This window comes from Passer montanus, unplaced genomic scaffold (assembly GCF_014805655.1).
Source record: "Passer montanus isolate IOZ18808 unplaced genomic scaffold, ASM1480565v1 scaffold8, whole genome shotgun sequence".
In the NCBI taxonomy this organism is placed as follows: domain Eukaryota; kingdom Metazoa; phylum Chordata; class Aves; order Passeriformes; family Passeridae; genus Passer; species Passer montanus.
This window is the reverse complement of record NW_024373256.1, coordinates 3,756,298-3,777,928: the sequence shown is the minus strand read 5'-3', so window position 1 is coordinate 3,777,928 and position 21,631 is coordinate 3,756,298. Positions and strand designations below refer to the sequence as shown.

At 42.1% G+C, this 21,631-nt stretch overlaps 1 protein-coding gene across 6 annotated transcripts in view; it reads left to right on the top strand.

The window, feature by feature from the left end:
• SDK1 (sidekick cell adhesion molecule 1) overlaps positions 1-21,631 on the top strand; it is a 385,608-nt gene that overhangs the window by 249,729 nt on the left and 114,248 nt on the right. For all 6 annotated transcript variants that reach the window (XM_039732208.1, XM_039732207.1, XM_039732210.1 and 3 more), the window contains 6 exons: positions 163-265; positions 1,343-1,519; positions 9,448-9,584; positions 16,196-16,343; positions 17,216-17,356; positions 20,807-20,988. In XM_039732208.1, the coding sequence (XP_039588142.1) occupies positions 163-265; positions 1,343-1,519; positions 9,448-9,584; positions 16,196-16,343; positions 17,216-17,356; positions 20,807-20,988 (888 nt within the window). The remainder of the gene's footprint in view (positions 1-162; positions 266-1,342; positions 1,520-9,447; positions 9,585-16,195; positions 16,344-17,215; positions 17,357-20,806; positions 20,989-21,631) is intronic.

The window sequence follows — 21,631 nt, the reverse complement described above, 5'->3', positions numbered from 1 at the left end:
GTCACCTGTGTCACAATGTCTGTAGAGGGAGGGGAGCCTTCACAGCAGAGGCTTGAAGAGCAGTGTCTCTCTTGCTTTGAATGACAAAGGCTCGCTGGCGGCTCTCTGAGTGAATAGCCAAGGCAAAAGGCTCTAATTTCACCTGAGCTGCTCTCCTTTCAGACCGCACTTCCATTGTCCGCCCTCCCGAGGACAGCACGGTGATCAAAGGAACCACAGCCACCCTGCGCTGCGAGGCCACGCACGACCCCAGAATTTCAATCAGGTTGGTGGTGGCACTTCTCGTTTGTGTGGTTTATCCCAGTTTAATTTTATAAGCTGTGTGAATAGCGCTAGGTGAAAAGTTTCTGGACCCCACATTTTCACACCAAACCCCTGATTACTGCATTATAAGGTTGTACACGGTATCATTAATCATATAAATCCCATCTTCCATTTCAGCCTTATGTATTATTTACAATGAGCTATGTTCCACTTCATGACTTCAATATAGCCTTCCATGATTTTACTGTCAAGGTTAATACACTATCAATAAGACCAACTTGTCAGAGGCTGATACTTAATGAGAGCAAAAGCCAAAGAGAAGGAATAGGATTTCAAAAGTGTTTACTCTGGGGCGCATAAAAGCCACACCAGAGATGCCCATGTTTTTGGAAACAACTCAATAACTTGGGCTTATAGTCTATTCTAACCATGTAAAGGAAACCAGAATTTGTCTGGACTATTAAAATTTGAATTAGAGCACTTAGATGAAACTCAAAACTTGAAAATAAATTTGCCATAAAAATTAATGTAGTCTGAAAGCAACATAAATGAAATAAAATACAAGGAAGAGCTTGGAGAGTGCTTGAAGGGTGAGCTGCAGAAAGAATTTTGGAAAGAGAAATATGGGTATAAAAATTTCAGTTAGAGGTGGGAAATTGAGTCTGTGGGCTCTCCACACCTCTGTGACATATTGGGAAGGGTGTTTTTGATATGTGAGCTCTAGCAAATCTTCGACAAGTTTCTGATCCTGGCCATCCAGTGTTACTGAGCTGGCCAGCACCCACCATTAACTGCAGAGTTAATGTTCTGGTGGGGGTGAACTTAAGAACTTGGACGTGTATGAGTACTCCATCTTTTCCTTGTAAAATACATAATATCTCAGATTAAATGACATTTTTCATTCTGATCGCTTGACCTAAAACTTAAATTTGTAAAAGGCACTGCTCTTGAAAGTAGCTGCAGGGGCCTGTCATTTTTAACACGTGATGACAGCAGCTGATCCCTTCCAGCAAAGTTAAAATAAATCTATTCTGGTGCTCTTACGAGTGATCAATAACTGAAGCCTTGTAACACTCAGGTACCTTTGGAAGAAGGACAGCGTTGTAATAAATCCATCCAGCAGTTCCAGGATCACAGTGGAGAAGGACGGGACCCTCCTCATCAGCCAGACGTGGTCGGGTGACATCGGGGATTACACCTGTGAGGTCATTTCTTCCGGAGGGAACGACTCCAGGACAGCTCGGCTGGAAGTGATGTGAGTACTCCAGCTAAAATATTGCCTACACTGCGTTTCAGACAGCCTCAGGTATTTTTCTAACATTTCCTTCTAGGTGTTGTGGAGTTCTGATTTTTTGGTCTGGGTTTTTTTTTAAGGGAAATTAAGGCTGGTTCATTGCTAATGAAATTGCTTTGAAATGCTCTGATCTCATGGCTCAGCCTGTGTTGAGCAGGAGTTTGGACCAGACACCTGCTAAGGTTCCTTTAAACCTGGATCATTCTATCACCCCATGCTGTAGGGCTTTCCCATAAAGCCCAAGTGCTGTGCTGTGATGCCAAAGTTTGAAAACAAGAAAATGTTTTCTTCCTTTTAGTATTTTTTCTCTCTTAAGCATTTATCAGAATAGCTGCTCCCTGGATGGGCATTGCTTACTCTTGCATTCTCTTTATACATCATTTTTCAGAAAAAAAAAAATATTTTTATGTATTACTTTCTTTATTCCTATGGATCTTTAAAAATAAAAACAAAAAAATGTTTAAAGTGCCATTCAGCTCTGGAAAAGGATTATAAAAATGTCATTACATGGTTCCATATTTTCTATTTCTGTCATTCCACTGGGGTGAAGTGCACTTCCATTTTATTTTTATCACTAAAAGCAACAGCTGTGGGTTTGGTACATGTGTGGAGCAGATCAAATGAAAAAAAAAAAGGTAATGTTTTATGTAGAGTTATTTATTTATTTATTTACTCGAGTAGTACGCACGCTTTAATTTAACTAAAATTGCATCTGTTTCTGCTGGTCATGCCTGATGTCTCTGAGAAGATGGCAATTGTGTGGTTGGCAGTGTAATGAGTTCACCTCTGAGATTTGCTGTGCAGAGGGCTGTTTGATACAGCATCATTCTGACAGTGCCAAGGCTCCATCAGATGCCCATTTTCCGAGAGCGGTCATACATTCTTTTTCTAATTAAGCACTCCTCAGCTCTCCTCCCGGAGTGCATTTTACTGCTGGTCAGAATCCAAGAGCAGAAGACAATTCAGAATATATTGCAGCTACATAACCACGCTCGCTGTTCTCTGAGGCGGTTTTTGAATGGAGGGCAGAAAATCACAGAGTAAAGACTGAAAAGAATGTTAAAGCTTGGACTTTGAAACAAAGCTATAAATGTGTGCTAAACAATTCAGCAGGTTAGATTCCTAATGCTGAATAGCAAAAACTGCCCTGTGCAGCCCAGTACAGCACAGGGACTTGGATTTACTTGCAGTTCCCCACTGATCACTGAGGAGCTTCTTTTATGGTCCATAAAATCTGGGTTAGAAGTTGGTTGGGAGAGGCTCATCCTGTGTGCCCTGCTGAGGCACCCCAGCTGTTCCAGCTGTGCTGGCTGGCTCTCCATGCACTAGGACTGCCTCTTAATCCTGCCTCTCTACTTCCTTTGATGTTCTGTTGCTGATTGCCCATCTCCTGTTTTTCCTGGAGGAATTAAAGGAATCTATCAGACCCAGTCTTTCAGAGGAGTCAAGTAACTGATAAGTCACTCAATAATACCTTGAATTGTGACATTTCATTTCAAAGCAGGGCTGCAGGTAGTGCAATACTGCCAGAAAACATTGCATTTCCTTGCAGCTTTCATCATTATCGTTTGGCTCAGCAGCACAGATCTGCGAGGAAGAGAGATACACGATACAACAGGAGTGAAATGAAGAAGAAAATATGTGGAAAGGAAACGTCTGAAGTAAAGCTTAAATTAAATTCCAGCTTGTATAGGAATGACAGATCTATAACATTCCCTGTTCTCCTGGATAATTCCCTTGTGCAGAGCATTAACAAACGGGGCATGCACGTTCCCATCGATGAGCACTTACACTTCAGTGCCTTGAGTAGCACTAATGGCAGACAAATGTTCAAAGGAGGCCTCTCAACCAGTTACAGGCTAGAGCAGCAGCCAATGGATAACTGTGTCCCACACAGCCCTGCCTGACAACTCCAAATCTCTCCCCACCTTTCCCCCCTGCCCAGGAACCAGCATGTTCCTCCTCCACCTCTGTGCCCATCAAAAGGAATTATCAAAGGCAACAATGAGTTTGTTACTGATTTCTGTTCAAACTGATTCAATTGAAAACAGTCGCCCTTCAGGTTATTTAATCTCTGATGGTCCAGTTTTCAAATCTCGGAAAAGAAGGAAAGAAAACTCTCTCTTCTTTTGCCTGCCCTTGCTGGAAGTCAGGCTTGGGGACAAAGGTGGTGTTCCTTGCTGGAAGAACCTGCATGGACAGCACGGCACAGATACATTGATGCTGCAGACAGGATGGATCATCTTCCTCCGCATGAAAGAAGAAATAAAATATTTGCAAAGGAAAGCCAGAAAACTAATGAAGAACTTGCTAAAGTGCAGCCAAAGGTTACCTTGCTCATCAATTTTGCACTGATGGTACTTGGGCACAGAAACTAATTGCGAGTCAAGATACTCTATTCATTCATTTGTCTTCCCTCTAAATGTGTTTATTCTCCATGTACATCACTTGATTTGATTTGCATGAGGTAAAACATTTGCGAGTGATGTTTCTATTCTGCAAGAGATAGATTTTAATTTTACACTGACTTTGTTTTTCTCCTAGTAGAATTTCTCAACTGCATATCAGAAACGTTTGGTGATGAGCCCCCCGCTTCTCTTCCATCCCTGCAAGTCACAGAGTTTGATCTTGAAAGTAATTGCATGTTATGAAACATCCCAGCTTCATTTAGCTTACCTATATAGTCCTGTAAACACCAGCCTGAAATACATACAGAGGAAAAAAGGCTTGTTCCTAAAGCTGCAAAAGCTGAGTTATCACCATGTATCACTCACCTGATGGGAAACTGTGCTGATTCCAGCTCAAAGTATCCTGAGGATTCTCAGAATGTATAAAATATGCAGAATTACCACTATCTGTGCCTGATGATACCCACTGCTCAGTATCAGCCCGTCTGCAGCCCATGCTAGAGGATCTCTTTGTTGTATGAATGTGACTGCAAAGTATGGTAATGCTGCATTGTTGGAAAATCAAAGCCCTCTACAAGCCTCTGTTATGTCACAACATATAGTAAAATCTTTTAGGCTCTTTTTCTATGCAAAAATATGGGAAGGACAATGTAATACAAAAATACAAAAATAGGCAATTTATTCCTGGCAGCAAGTTCAACTCCTTTCAGTTCCCTTTCATCAGAGAAAGAGCTATTATTGTTCTGTCTTCTTCAAAAGCAGGAGAGGGGAGCTAACCACTTATAATAAACCCCAGTGGGTTGCCAGGAATGCAGAGTATTGCCTTTGTCAGCCATCTATCCATGAATTTGGATACCCTTTTTACTGGACTATTTATAATTGCCACTTCTTCCAATTTCTTCCCAATATGTCCTATAAAAAAATTACTGCTAAAATTAAAATCGGTGTGACCAGTGCAGGGTAAGAGATAAAAATGATGTCCAATTACAAATGTAACTTGATACAGATCCCACATCCCTTGGTTCCAATTGCCCATCTCTTCTCCTTTCTCCAGGGAGAGAAAGCAGAAGGAATGTCAAACTGGAAAATATATTATTCCTTCCTCAGTGGAAAGAAGGCTTCTATTTATTTTTCCAAGCTCTCTATTGAGATGTCATCCAAGACTCAAGGTTCACTGCTGAGTCTGAGTGCACTTGATACTCAAAGGAGAAATATCACCCAGAAATGCATTTGGAAATAAATGCCATTGTGTCTGTTTGTCATTGAAGGTATAGCAGGAATGTAGGTGTTTTCAGCAAAAAGAAAGCATAAAATTCAGACCTCTTTCCCAAGTCATCTCCAGATCGGGGCAGATTGAAATGAAAAATAAATCTGTGCACTCTGGAACTTGGCAACCCTTTAATTCCAAAAATTCCCCGTGTTACAGACCTGGGAGAGACAAAGAGCCTCAAAACTCGGGGCTGCCTTGCACAAATTGGAGAGGATTCTTTTGCAAGAGAAACTGCAAAGTCCTGAGCAACAGTTGCCACGTTTGTTAATTTAAACCATGATAAACTTTTACGAGCAGAGCCATCAGGGCTGAGTGCTGCATTCCCTGCCTGCCTCAGCCCGGTGCCGTTATCGGTCCTGGCAGATGAACCACCTGCTCCTGAGCAGCCCCTGCCTGCTGGACCTGACTGAGGGAGTCCATTATAAAATAGGAGCAGGGCTTTTCAGAAACCGACAAGAAAACTTGTTTAATCTCCTGTGCCTTTTTAGTAATCCCCTCTTCAGTCACAGTCTCTCTAATTACCTGCTGTTGGACCATTTTTCTCAGAAGTCTCTCCAAACCGTGTCTGGTTTATTTTTCCTAGCAAATAGTCTGCTTTTAGCTAATTTTATAAAACACTCTATGTGTTTGCTGAGTGAATTTTTCAGCTGCCCTCTGGCAGTGATGAGCTGACTCAAAACATTAGGGTTTCTGTTTTGAGCGTGTATCATCTGCAACTGGCTAATATTTCTCTCCCAGATTGTCACAATGACTTCATGTTCTTTTCTTACAAATGCACTACTTTAATTGCTTTGTCAGAGTTCCCTCAGGTCACCTTGGTGGCAATGCCATTAACCCTGGGGTTATCTATCAATTACAGATTTTAAAGTGTCCATGCACATATTTTGCTATCACATAAAATAAGTTATGGAAAACTTGCCTCCATGCAACTCTTCAGCATTAAAAAAATGAGGTTTTAAGATACTCTATACTGAAAAATTTCCATATATTTCCTGTTGGGGCTTCAGTGAGCAACAGGAAGGTAATGATGGAATTACACTTTGCGTGTCTGGTCAAGGTCTGTTCAGTGCTTTGGGTGTTATTACTCTAAACCTCATCCACTTTCTTGGTGCTGACCAGTTCTTGTCTGAGGTCCTCCTCACCCTGAGAAAGGGTTGAAATTAGAATTCTCTGCAATAATTTCTTGGGTGTTAGAAGCAAGGAAGTGTAATCCTCTTAAAGGAAAAATAGAAGCAATGATCTCTTTGGAGAACATGAATATTCATGATGGTGGTACAGGTCTCATTTATCATCCCTTCCACAGGGTATGTGGTAGCAAATGAGAAGGAGACAAACTGTAAGTGCATACTAAAGTAGAAATTACTACTTTTTAATCTCTGCTTTTGCATACTACAATGAGAGAGGTACACTCCTGTGCTGAAATGTCTTGTAGCTTTAAATATTCATTTCTGTCCAGGTGTGTTTCTTAGGCACTTGTTCTGTTTGCCTCGAGGGGTTTAAATCTGTGAGCACCATCTGTTGCTGTTCAGCATGGACACGTTTGGGTAAAGACAAACCCAATATTTGTGATATTTGTGGATGGGGTGTCCTGGATGGAGGCAGCAGCTCACGCTACTCAATCTCTGTCTGAACAGAAAGTGCCCATTTCCCTTGTGCTGCTGCTGATTGTCCTTGTCAATCTGAGAGAAAAAGCTACTAAACCCAAATCCTAAGCAAACAAAACCCCAGGTTTTAACCCAGTCTGTGCACTTAAAAAACAGGGGAAACAGGGAAACTTTTTCAAAAGTCTTCTGTGTCTTGTGCACTTGGAAAAAGAGACTGAGCTTTAAGTCTTTCTTAATTGTGTAGTCTCTGTCTTCAAGTGAGCTGTTAATTGAGCCCTTCTAATGTATGGGACATCAAGAGTTATAAATGCACACCTTGAAAATACCCACAATATATACCAGCAGTGCTCATTTGCTGCCCAGAAAAGCAGAAACATGGGGATAATCTGCTGTGAGCTCCCCCTCAGCCATTCCTCCCATACTGCTGCTTCTGTGGCCATCATCTTCCAGGAGGAGCTGGAGCCACAGCCCCTCTCTGAGCTCTTCCTCACAGGGACTGGTGATAAATGAGGTGGGGACTGGGACTTGTGTGAGCCATGTAGCAACAAGAGGTTTCACTCTTCCCTTCAGTAATTACCTTTGCCAGCTTAATCACAAAAACTTTTCCAACCAGCTTGCCTAGGACATAATGATAAATTGTGGTGGAGGTTTAATGTTTATTATAATTTAATGTTTCATTCAAGATTAAGCAGCACACTCCTGTAGTCCTTGGGTAAATGGCCGTATCCTACACCCCCACGCTTTCCAGTGACAGCCACACTCTGTCTCCCAGGTCAGCTGCCCTCCTGCTTTGTTTCCAGGTCCCCCTCTTCCCTAAACATATTTATCCAAAATTTCACAGTGCTGTGCTCAAAATCTACTCCCTTTGGGCCCCCACATGATCCTTGCTGTGCCTGCTGTTTGTTTTAGCCCCAGCGTGGCCATGTCTGAGCTGTCAGTGCACGCCCAGAAAGGAGTGAGAACAGCCAACTTAAACTCCTCACCATCAAGGCATCTCAAGCAAGCAATTTAATGAAGTTGAGATCTGAATCACACCCTGAGGTGTCATTCCATGTTTACTACAGAAAGAGCCTGGGGTCACCGTGCTGCTAATTTGGTTCTGCGTTTAAAGTCAAATGAGATGAGACAAGGCTTTGAGTCTCAGGTTTAGCCTTAGGAAATATCAACCCCTCTTGCCTGGAGAGAGGTGGGCAGGGAAGTGCCTTCTGCTTCTGGTGCCTCATTAGCTGTGTGTTTTTCTTGCCACTCTTTGGCTCTTCCAGCAATTTTTTTAAAATTTTTTTTTTTTGGTGCTAACTCCACTGTGTGTATCCATCAGAAATGCGTAAACAAAAGCATTCACAGCTTAACAGAAAAATAATAAAACTATTGTCTGGCTCTCCATATGTTCCTCAATCTTCCAGTAGAAACTGAAATCCAGGATATATTTATTGTTCTGGCTTGGAGCCAGAGCCTGTATTTATTTTGGTGAGTGGCTGAGGAGTTGAGGTTTTTAAATAACTCTGAGCCTTCAGTGGCAAAATACATCACAAGCAGGAATTGCTGCATTTTTAATTTAAGCATGTGAGTGCCCTCATGGCTTTCTGCTCTGGCCTGAGCTGTGGAAGGGTCACCCTCAGCCTTCCTGAGGAGGAAGGCAGATTGAATGGGTAAAAACTGGCCCTCCCTGCATTTCCTTCACTACAAAATCCTTGCTCTCCTTAGAAATCAGGATGATAAGGAGCAAAAATCATGCTTAAGTATGATGCTGAAGGGCTTTTATCTCTTAAAACGCATCAGCATTTAAGGGTTGCAGCAGAATTTAGTGTTCTCACTTCACCATGCAGCTCCCACTTTCAGCCAATGGGTACAAATGAAATGTTTTTCCACAAATTTCCTTTATGTATAGAAATTACACATTTTAATTGAGCTCCTGTTTTATTTTTGTTTTTGAAATGTTTTATGTTGTATTTCCATGGGGTTTCTGCAGGCATTTTCACTGCATTTTCTGGTTGGGTGCTTCCAAAAAAATCCTTATTATAAGGAGGAAGGATTCTACCCATGACAGGATAAGCCTGAATCCGTGAGTAAATCAAGCTGTTCTGTAGCCTAAGAATACATATGGTAATTTTGATTAGTCGCTCTGTGTGGATAGTGTCAATGTCTTCTGCTTCCTTGAGTATGAAAAATTCCATGTTAAATCATATCTCCCATGTGTTTTACTGTTTATACGTATCACTGCTGTCACATTGTAGGACATCATTGTAAGACAGGAGAAGAAGTGAGAGGAAATTTATTGACCAACTTGCTCAGTAAAAAACAGGATGAAAATTGGCTTTTTGCCACATTCGGCGACATGTCCATTAGCTGTTTTATGCATCAGCCTTGGGACTTTTCAGCATAATTTTTTTTCCCCCCAAAACAGGATAAAGTTGTGAAGAATTCCAAGATGCCTTTCATTTATTTAATTGTACAATAGCTGCTGGTGGTTTTATATCCATCATCACAGGGGGCTGATGTCGCCCGCCTTTAACTGCCCGTAAGACTGGAGCTGAATGAAATATAGATTAATTTTTATGTGCTGGTTTATTTTTTTTTTTCCCCTTCTCTTACCCTTTTCCTCTGCAGAGAGCTGCCTCACTCCCCTCAGAACCTGGTGGCCACCCTGAACTCCTCCTACAGCCGCAGCGTGGTGCTCTCCTGGGTGCGCCCCTTCGACGGCAACAGCCCCGTGCTCTACTACGTGGTGGAGCTCTCTGAGAACAGTAAGTCAAATACTTCTTAGCCTCGTGGTGCTCTTAATGAGTACTTCAGACTCATCCCTCCCCAGAGCTGCTGACAAAGTGCTGCTGCAGTTTGCTTAAGCCTGCACAAAGGGGTTTTGCACTCGAGTGTTTGCACGCTGAAGGAGTGGGATGATAAAGAAGGCTGAGATGGAGGGATTTATTTACAGGACTTAGTTCTACCTCTGGTGTTGCCAGCCAGACTTGAGGCACAACTCATTCCTCAGTACAACAGTAGTCAGTTTGTTCCTTCCCGTGGCTTTTTGTCCAGTTTCATGGATTTCTTGGTGCATTCAGAGCCCCAGTTTCACCTAAAAGATGCAGAGAAGAGGATAATTCAAGGAACTGATGGTCTGTCAAAGGAACAAACTTGGATGTCAGGAGGAGTTGCTGTCTTACCTCTCTGTGGGCTCATATGTTTTCTCTGCTTTCTCTAGATTATCATTTTACACCCTTCCTTTAGATAGAGGGTGTTTGAGTGCAATCCAAATATCTGACTTCTTGCATTACAAACCTGGGCATTGGGAATTGCCACTTGCCAGTTTTATCATGCTGTACACCAGTCCCTCCGTGGCTCTCAGTCTGCAAGGTTATTCAGGGACATTGCTAATGCCTCTTTAGGAGCTGATGGAAAGATGAGGGTATATGGAAATCGGTCACCTTGGCAATACTTTCTAATCTCTATCACCCTAGGAGCTGGAAATCCAAGCTGAACAATTGATTCTTGATGAAAAAATTAAGAGCATCACTTTTTGTGACATGTGGAAATTAGTCACTGCATAACTGAATGTGAAACAGTTCTGATTTCTGATTATCTGGAGAGCAGCAGTTTGTTTTGCCACACTGAGAGCTTGAGGGGAAACTTGAGCTTCAGATCACATACAAGTCTTTGGCTTTGCAGGCTGGAGTGCATAGCTCCTCAGATGTGGAGGTCCCAGAACCAATGATCTTGACAACTGTTAAGCAAAGTGCAGGTCTCTAATCCTAGCAGAAATCCAAAGTCATGCCCAGGACTGCTGCCCTTAAAATAGTTCTTTTCAATCAAAGACTTCGGATCTTTTTGCAACAAATGAGTAAGAAAATCCACAATCCTGCACTCATACTCCTTCTCTACCTTTTTATCACCATCTTCCTTTTTATTTTCACTCTTCTCTCCCCTCCCATAGCTACAGGCCAGTAACTGCCTGTTTTATTTCTTTTCCTTCCCTGGTCTTTTGCCCAAGGATGTTTCCCTTCTGCTCCTTGTTTCCCAGTGGCTTTGTTGATGGTAAGTTAGTGAAGTACCAGTCGGGGAACATGATGCAAAGGTCCTAGAGCTGTATTTACACAGAGACAGCACAGAGGTGGCAGAACATGTGCACTTGGATCCTGCAGTGGGATCATTGACTGGGACAAGTCCCTAAAAGAAAAGGCAGCTCATTCAATGCCAGGAGAATTTTATTGAATTGTTTCAGTTGGAAGGGACCTTGAAGATCATCTCATTCCATCATCTTTCTTTTGTCATGGAGGAGTTTGGAAGGTCTTCAAGTCCTTTCTACCAAGGATGCTTTGCAGTTGTATAGGAATGGGGTAGATGTGCCATCATTTTAGAATTAATTCACTGAAATTTGTCGAAGGCTGAGCCAAAATCAACAGTAGTTCTTTGGAAAGCATGCACACAGTCCCTGAGAACACCACAGGGTCCTGGGAACCACTGCTCACTCTGTGTTAGATCAAATAATTTTGGCTGATGTGTTTGCAGTCTGCCACTGAGAGGCTCTCATTGTCTCAAAGCACAGGTCTGTGTTCTGCCACAGCTCAAACCTGCAAAAGCCAAACACAGGCCAGCTTTGTTGTGAACTGAGCATCTTCACTCCCAGATATATCCCAGGTCTTGCTGTCCTTTACATTTTTGTCTTTGTTTACTTTGCTTTTATGTGCAATGTGTAAATGATTGCCCACAGAAGTAGAATGGGGAAGAATCTGAGCCCTTGGATATTCCATTGTTGCTGTGCTCTCTTGTTCCATATATACAGAACAGTGCAGCAATGTCAGCAGTGGCTTTGGTTTGGAACACTGACTGAAATGTCTGCAGACTGACACTGGCTTGTTTTGGTTTCTATTTTCCTGAAGTGTTTGTTTTTCAGGGTTATTTTGATCTCAGCAGTGTGTGGTTAATATTTAGCTTCTCCAGACCTCCTGCTCCTCTGGAAATCATCACCTTCCTTTGTTCCCAGCCATCCCCAGCACTGTTTGTGCACAAAGCTGGCATTTGATGTTGTGTAGGTAGAGTTTGGCCTGATATGACTCTGCAGAAACTCTCTTTGCTTTTCAAAGACAATTTCTGTTTGGGGTTTGTGCTGCAGAAGGAGTGACTGTCGGGGAGACAGGGAACACCCTCCACGGGCTCTGTCACTGTCACAGCAGAGCAATGCACCTCCCATCCCAATCCCTCTTCACTTTCAAATGTTAAGGAAGGACGTCAGAATTAGAGTTTATTTTCTAGTTAGCAATGCTGTGTAGATTTTTTTCTTAGTTCTTGTGGAGTTTGAATGTTTGGAGTTTGAGAGTTTTGGTTACAGGTGCTGAAAAGTGGCCTTGTTTTGTTGAGATTTTTAGCTGTTTTGTTTAGGATAAATTTCTCACAGCTTTAGTACCCATGGTAGGTTTGAAGCACTTGCCATCAATGAATACATAACAGTGTCTGTTGCAGAGAAATAGCTGAAGAGGATTCAAAATAACAAGTATAAATTTCAGGGGTTTAATTACCAGCTGCATTAGAGGGAGGCGTGTCACTCCACCTGGCATGGATTAGAACTCCTTTTCATTAATATCAATTCACTAAAGAGATACAAAACCCTTATTTTAATTAGAGGGAAGAAAACAGTGGCAGATCGTGCACATAAATTGCTGGGAATATGAACGACTCTAGCCACCTAATTTTTAAAATTAATGTATTTGGCACAATGCAATAATTCTCAAAATACAAGTATTCACAGTAGACTGTGTCTGTGGGTGACTTGAGACATATGGCCTTAAACATTTGGGGGCAAATTTATAATCTAATTTGAAAAACACAGTTCCAAGGAAACACAGTCATTAAGTATTCCTGCCCACACGGAGCCAAGAATGTGAACCTTGATTTGAAATAGGATTTTCAAATAAATAGTGCCATGCATTGCTGTCATTTGCACTAATATAATTTTGGATGTTTCATGACCTGTTTAGCCCCATTGCAATTTCCCTCCGAATTCCAATGAAGTGTCTTCATGGAGTTAGGAGGGGATATGCTTATTTTATTCCAAAGAGGTTTAGACTGGAGGAATTAATCAAAAAATATTCTGAATAGTCTTTTAACTGAAGAAATGAATTAAGACTTGTAGAATTCTGCTGAGGACAATTAAGATAAAAGCCCATTTTTGTTTTATTGTATTCTGGGATATCTGCTGTGTGAGGTGATGATATAATTCAGATTCATCATGTTGTGCCAATGAGGATATAATAAAAGCTCCTGTGGAAAGCACCTCTACATGCTTAACTGAAACCTATTAATTGGCCTCCTGAATTTGGTAAGAATATTCAAATGGCAAATATTGAACTCATTGATAAATCTTTGCAAAAATCATAGTAAAACTGCATTGTCATTATGATTGCGACTCAGATCTAGAGTTGATAATTTTAAAAGATCCTTTTTTCATGCAGCTTGTAGACCTTGCATAGGTCCTATCAAACAAAGGGTGAGCCATTGAGCTTTCATTTGGATTTTGTGCAATATCATATTGCTACAAAGGTTTGAAAGATGAATTCAGTGTATTCCAGCAGTGCAGCAAATTCCTATGCTGCCATCTATGCAAAACCCCCTGGAGAAGGAAAGAGATGGAAATGTGTTCCAAACCTGCAAAAATCAGCTTTCTGCAGTAGATCTGATCAGTAATATCAAATTAGAAATGATTTTTTGGGAAATTGCAATTAATGCATGAACTGTAGTGTAGACAGGGAAATAGAGAAGAAATGCAATGCCTCTTGGCACATAGCCAAAGTTATTGAATGCGTCACAAGCACATCCAAAAATTCATGACAGAAAAAAAATGTAATTTCTAAAACCCCAAAATGACATTGTAAACCAGAGAACAGTCTGTGAGATTCTTCATTTCCAATAAATTAAGCTGGAGAGGCAATCAGAGTTAATTCAGAATGGCCAATATTTGTAAGACGACAGACAGCTCAACATGGAAGTTGTTCAGACAGCAGCAATTATGGGGGAAGAGCAGCAGAGCCCAGAGTATGTTCTGGGCAGCTTAAGTTAAATGAAGGATTAGCAGAGTCTGTTCAGTCTAACAGAGGCTTTTTTAATAGTTTGACCTGGCAAGTCTTTTGTCACTGTGGAGCTTCTCCAGGCTTCCTGGGACAGGTGAGTGACAGCCATCCCTGGAGGACAGGAGAGGTGCTGTTAAAAATTTTATGGCATGTTTCCCTTGTCAGAATTACTCTTCTCCACAGTGAAAAGAGCTTCTGCACAATCCTGGAGTTGGTTGTGTGTATCTAAAGAGGGAGATCCATTTTTTTGGAGTGCTTTGTTTATTGACTGTAAAAAAAAAAAAAGACTTGACATTTAAATTTTAAAGATACTCTGCACACTCAGTGTATCCAGTGCTCCAGGAGTGAGCAAATGCTCCCTGAACCGCCCTCCTCTCTGAATCAGAGTGCCCAGGAGATGAATAGGCTTCGTTTATATTAGTTTCCAGTTTAATCTCTCTTCCTGCCAGATCTTTTATCTTCCACCAGGAGAGGAAAAAGAATTAATAAAGTATTCTACAGATGCAGCATATAAACAGAGCAAAGCCCCAAGGTGCTGAGGAGATTAATAGGGCCTGTTGTTGAATCAAACTGCTCACTACATTGAGCTGCTTGGGTTAAGCACTCTCAGGTGGTGTTTACACTGGCAGTAAACAAATGAAATGCTCTAGGAAACGGACCACTGCCCAAGTAGCTCATACAAGGGTATTTCACTCCCCTCTTCCATTTTCCTCAGGAAGTTCCTTCAGGCAGTGCACTAGGTCAGCCATACCTTAACTCCAGCTTCCCTTGATTTGTTGCTGTGCACTCTGGCTGTAACAAGGCTGTTTGGGAAGTCTCAAGGGAAGCCTGTGAAAATCAGAAGGAGCTAAGGTACAAAAAACTCCTAAGCAACACTTTTCTAGATGGCACAGGTGTGCTTCCTCTAAGGGCTCTCTAAAAGAAATCCAATGTTCAGCTAAGATAAATTGGCATCAAGATCTTGCAGCCAAAGTGGCTGTTGGTAAATCAACAATTGGCAAAGACAGACCTTCACTGCTGTACAAATGTCCCTCTCCAGCATTCCTAGTATTCTGCTGTGTCAGTTTTCCTGTTAAAAAAGACTTTGCTCTGGCAAGGCCCTTAGTGGAATAAATACATTTGGAGTAATTTGAAGATGCAGTGTTTATAGCCCAACTGGCATCACACCCTAGAGGACTTAAACTTGCTAAGGAATCTGCCAGAAAAGCACAAAATGAGTGGCTTCTGTCTTGGTGTGAAGTTTAGCAGCCTTCCACGTTTGGGACATCTCATCTTCATTTTCAGGCAGACGTTGAGGTGACCTGCCAGGAGCCACGATGCACTTCTGATGAGCAACATGCACAGATAACGTTGCCAAAATCTACAGCGAGCTCCTCAGCAATTTCCAGAAGTGTTAGTAATTTTGAGCAGGGAGCATGAAAACAGCTGGTATTATTTAAAAACTGAACAAATCTTCAAATTGGCTGATTCTGTTGCTGTACTGTTGCAATGCAGACCAAATGTCACCTCTCCCTGACTATTTCAGTCATGACATCAGGGAGAATGTGTGACACCAGGCTATGGAGAGAAGAAGTCAGAATATTTAATTTTCAACATGTTTCATTTCTGACCTCTTTGAAAACTTGTAAATGTAATTTGGGCATCAGAGGAGCTTGATGTGGCAAGAATGTGAACTGACAGTGAGGGGTTTAGAGTGCTGCCAGGGCTCTTTCTACCAGGGAATCTTCCTAGGACAATTAGATTCCATGCTGAATAATATCACTAGGAAAAAAAAAAATAAGACTGCAGACACGTAGAATCAGCAGCTGAAGCTTTCTCAGGTCTTGCAGCAAAGGGCTGATTTGGCAGAGAGAGTCACGCTTCTACACCTGCTTGCAAGCTGGGTAGGAAGATATTCCAAACTGACTGTGAATTTCATTAGAATCCTTCCACCAGAGCCACTCATGGGTGTGGTGGTGTGATGGCCTGCCAAACAGATGGGTTGTGAAATACACAGCCCATCTGTCTTTATCATGCTTGTTTCCTCTTTTATTAAAATGTTAATGAATATAGTTTTTATTTATTATGCCATGACATGTGCAGCATCACTTTCCAGTAGACAAATGTGCAATCTGCATAACCGTGTGGGCTGACAGGAAGGTTTCTTCTGCTGAAAAGAAACTTCTTCCCAAAGTTCCTCTGAGGGAAGCAAGCACCAAGAGCTCTGAGCAGTCAGAGGCGTTTTCTCACTTCTGCAGGGCTTTTGACAGAGACTTTCATCTGTTTTTTCTTTTTTCCCATGCTAATTTTTCCAACAGATTCTCCCTGGAAGGTTCACCTGTCAAACCTTGACCCGAAGATGACCGGTGTCACTGTGAGTGGCCTCACTCCAGCCAGGACCTACCAGTTCAGGGTGTGTGCAGTCAACCAGGTGGGAAAGGGCCGCTACAGCACCGAGACCAGCAGGTAATGACAGGCAGTGTCTGTGTGCTGAAGGGACAGTGACCTGGGGAGGGGAAAATGCTGCTTGGGATTGAAGGAATAAAATAAACTTTCGCAGAATGATTGGAAGATGGAGAAGTTGCCACATCCCAGGTCCCTGGAGAAGTTGCCATTTCCCAGGTCTCTGGAGAGTGCCCTGCAGCTGGCAGGAGTTGGGAATGATGGCATTTGGGGGATGCAAGAGCTCAGCACATCATGGGAGAGGTGTCTTCATACTCCAGAGTATCAGTTGAGCAGAATCTTGGAAATTACATTTTGCTCTTGTGTTAAGCCCCAGCAGTTAGCCTGGGCAGGAGCACAGCTCTCACCCTGTCATGGTAATGTCACTTCTGGAATTTACCCAGATGTGACAGAGAAGGATGGCTTCATCATATTCAGTTTCAAATGCATCCCCCTTCTTCTGTGAACCAAAGCTTGCTGCAAGCTTGAATTGCAGAACAGCTGAACTCTAAATGGCTTTTTCAAAATGTAGGAGTTTGATATGAAAAATATTGAAAAAGCTGAAAGAAACAATTTGGAAGGAGTCACAGACACTGGACCTGAGCTCTTACTCATTCAGGCTTGTAATCTTTTTAAAGAGTTGTAGCAGCCTGGGTGATTCCAAGAGAATAGGGTTACCTCAGCTGTCTGTCTTGTTGCTTGCTTAACTGATTTCCTATTATGTTGATTTGTTGTAACTATTTCATGCATGTCTTCAGCAGTTTGATCAGTATTATATTTCTTTCTAGTCATCAGACTGTGATAAAAGAGTGGTTCACTTGGAGTGGATTCAGGAAATAGACTGTTATTTATGATTTTTTTCAACACCCATGTCCATCACATTCTTTTGTACTTAGGTTGATGCTACCTGAGGAGCCCCCCAGTGCCCCCCCTAAAAACATCGTGGCCAGTGGGAGAACCAACCAGTCCATCATGGTCCAGTGGCAGCCTCCTCCTGAGAGTGAGCACAATGGGGTTCTTCATGGCTACATCCTAAGGTAAGTCCTTTCTTAACCTGGGAAGTCCAGAGATAGGTCCAGGTGTGCACAAGGGAGTTGAAATGGTGTGAGTTAAGAGTGTAATAAGAGCTGTTTCTTATTGAATTAAAGATATTAGTTACTACGTGCAAATGCTCAGGCTGCCCTGGTTTGTTAAATATGAGAAAACATCAGCTCTTCAAGGAGTCACAAGGGTGCAGCCAGTTAAATTCTGGGCTGTCTGTCCTGCAGAGTCTGAGGGCTCCATCAGCTGTTCCAAAGGACCTGTGGAGACTCACAAAATCCTTTTATTCAATTTTCAAAGGGAAGTGAAGCTCTAAGTAATGCAAGTGTTCACATGGGACACTGGTACAGTGCAGCCTATGCAGATGTATATTTGCTTATTACAAGCTCAGCTCCCTGCTCAAAAGGTTAATTAAATTTATCAAAGACACAACAGGCTCCTGCCTATGGAGGAGCAGCAAAAGAATCAATAAACTTCAGTTTTGTGCCAAACAAAATGGAGAGAGGGAATGACAGGTCAGATGGTTCATGGCAGACCTTGGTTTGGTTTTGAAAATCAGCCAGTTGAGTAAGATCCTTTCAGTCCTGTCTATATTTATTAATGAGAAACACATTCGGGCAGGTAACTGGGAATCCTGCACCCATCCAGTCTGGCAGCTCACCCAGCATTCATTGTGTTAGAAAGGATGTTGCCACTTGAGAGACTTTGCAGAGCATTTCCCTTAGGTGATTTTTTGGGACACAGTATTCACTCCTACCCAATTCCACTACAGATTACTGCTCATTTGGCATCCTCCATACCCTGCAGTGCTAGCAGCCACCTAGGGCCACACCTCTAGTAAAGGAGGCATTTTTTGTGGAAAACTCCCAGCCCCTGACATATTTCCAAGTGATGGTTACAGCCTTCTGTAGGCAGGCTGCTGCCATTTTTAATACAGTGCCCTCCAAAACTGTAAAAGATAACTAAATGCTGCAGTTTAAATGCCAACATCCTGTTCAAGCTGTGCTCCTACTTTTGCTGGCATGGATGGAAAGGCTTTTGTCATGTTAAGAGTGGTGGTGAGCTCCCAAAATATCCCTGGGAAGTTCCCTCTGTCTGCAGGCAGAGTTGGGTGTGTTCATCTCCCTGTGAGCTGCACAGAGCACAGAAGGGAGCCCCTTGTGCAAGTGCTGCTGGTGCAGGGTTTTAGGGCTGGGCTCAGTTTAAAATGTTTTCTCAGCCATCAGTGGGGAAAGGTGCTTTAACTTCTGCCTGCAGATAGACCCTTGTCCTGAGTCTTGGGTTCCCATCTGCCAGGGGTGCAAACATTCTGTATGCAATTCTTCCCTTCAAACTGGTCTCCTCAGTGGTAGGATTAGTTCCTCAGCTATTCCCAGGGAGTCTTTCTTAGTCTCAGCATTAAGTCCTTTATAAAGCAATTGCATAGGCTCCTACTTCTAGCAATCTGTGCTGTTTTCTCCATATAACATTTCCAATAATGTTTAACTTTGGTACTTTCTACAATATTTATTTGCATAATTGATCCCTGACCTTGCTGGAACATTTCTTTCCACTTTAATAGTCTTCATATTCATTACACTCAATCTGTGAACATTTCTTGTATCTTCCTTCTTTGTCTAGACAGCAGAGCAGATAAACCATTCATTGAACAGGAATTTAAGATTATCACATAAAAACACAGGTGTCCCAGGTAATAAACCAGACTGTTCTTCCCAGTTGAATTGTGTAGTCACAGCAACATGCACTGAAGAACAGTGCTCCTGCACTGATTTCTGCAGAATCAGGGTGTAGCAGAGTGAAAAGCACCAGCCATCCCAGAGACCCAAAGCTCAAGACATGCAAGATGCTAAATTGATGGAACACCTGATCTTTAAAAGTGAAGGTGCACTGCACAAGTCATGTGGAGTATCCATCAAAGTCCGTGGTGAGAAAAATCATGAAGACATGACATTTCTGAACTGGCCTCCTTCCTCTGCCCTTTTTCTCACTGCCAATATTGCATTTAGGGGTCTGCCATGCTAACAGCATAACAGATTAAATCACGGGAGCACTTGCACCTTGTCTGCTGGGCAGGAAACAGAGCATTGCTGCACTAAGAACTGACTTGCCAGGGAGCACACAGCCTGCACAGGGGAGAGAGAGAGAAAGGGGGAGCAAGACATTCAATAAACCCAGCTGAGGGCTGGTATTTCTTTATTTCCATTTATATTTCCTAAATGGAATCACACTAGTGTAGCATTACAAATATTAAGTGTGCTAAAGGATGGTCAGGCAAGCAGCAGAAAATAGAGATGTCAGTGATTAAGAACTGATCGCATTATAGGAAGATTTTAGAACAAAAATCTCTGGCTGAAACACGTGAAGTTGTCTAGTCATAAACATTGCACTGATTTTATTAGATGAATTTAAAATGTCTCTGTAAGATGTCAATGAAATTGTTCTGTGTCAATAAACTTTTGGTGATTGCAGTGAAGCATTAAAGGATGGGTAACAGTGTATAAAAGTTGTGTGGTGAAGAAAAACACAAATGTTTCCATATTTGTCTTTTTCCTGGAACAGTAATGCCTTGTGTCCCTTATTTGGCCTCTGGTTTTTTGATTTTTTGTGAATTAGCATATTGCGAGCATCCACTGTACTGCTTTCCTAAAGGAAAGAAAACAAACAGTATTATTCACATTCACAGATTTGCAAGGTTTGTTTGTTTTCTATAATTTAGTTTTTTTCTGTAGTTTGTTGGCCTGAAGAGACACATCAAAGGGGCTCTGTTTTCTGGAATACAGTTTTTACATGAGAAAATATATTCAGTGTTTCAGCTGCTGGTGTCTCAGCAGAAAGTGTTTCGGGATATTTATCACCCACCTGTGTTTGACACAGCCCTTCTCCTGGAGCTCCAGTTCTTACCCAACCCTTCAGTGTCAACTGTATTCAATCCTTATTTTAATTATTCTGTAAAGTAAATTCTGGTGGAAGCCAGGGGTGCCAGCAGCTGAGATTCCTGGAGGTCAGAGCCCTCTGAGCTCTTCCTTTTCAGATTTCAGAAGTGAAGGGGAAAAAAACAATTTCTCAGGCTGATTTACAGCAGCACTCTGATAAAAATCACATCTGGGCTATTTTTTGTACTAAATCACAGCTTTTACTAGACAAGGCACATTTAAAAAGCTGTAATTTTTCTGCAACCATAAAACAGGATAAAATACCCGTTTTGTTTAGCCCTGAGCCTGTAATCTCAGTGAGATCAGATTATAAATACTATAGCAGTCAAACATGATATGGTCTTATCAGGAATTGCTATGTTCCTCCTGATTATTTTTCATTATTCTTGGTAAAATTCTGCTGTAAAACTTTGCATATTGCCTCTTCACAAAGGAAGCTATTTTTCCAGCCAGGATATTTTGTTTAATTGATACCATCTAATTAAGCAGCTAATTCTTCTCCCCATATGGCAGGTATCGCCTGGCCGGCCTCCCGGGAGAGTACCAGTACAAAAACATCACCAGTGCAGAAATCAACTACTGCTTGGTGAAAGACCTGATCATTTGGACCCAGTATGAAATCCAGGTGGCATCTTACAACGGAGCTGGGCTGGGAGCCTTCAGCAGGCCTGTGACAGAGTACACACTGCAGGGAGGTGAGCAAATCCCAGCAGGATCTCCTTGATCATCCCACAGCTTCCTCAGGGGATGTGCTGCTGGCAATCCCACCTTAGAACCTGGGAAATCAGTGGTCACTTCAGTCAAATTTGATAGACAGCTTGGAGCAGGAAGCACCTGCAAATTTCAAGTGCCTGATCAGAGCCAAGTCTTTGCTCTGTCTCTGTTGTAGAAAAAGCTGCAAAAAATTATCTGTTTTGTTGACCCTTGTGATGATGTGTTGGCACACTTGCAGGTCAGAGTCAGCTGCAGCAGAAGTAATAAATAGAAATGCTGATGAGAGCTGGGGTCCTGGGGAATGGATTTATGGGACCTGTGATAGGCAGGGGCTGAGGTTACCCTGCCAGGAGAGTTGGAGAAAATATGGCAGCGAATTGGTTTTATCATGGCCAAGGCATGCAAGATGCTGCATATGCAGTATAGGAGATAGAGTGACCCAGCTGCATTAGTTCTGATAATCACAGAATACCTTGTTTTGGAAATATGGAATAAATTGCAAAAGAGAAATACAACCCGTGGAGAAAGAGTTCTGAAGCATTTCAGGAATGGTGCAGATACTTTCAAAGGGGAAGATAAAATGATCTTTAAAGCCCTGATTTTTATGCTACAGCTCCTCCACAC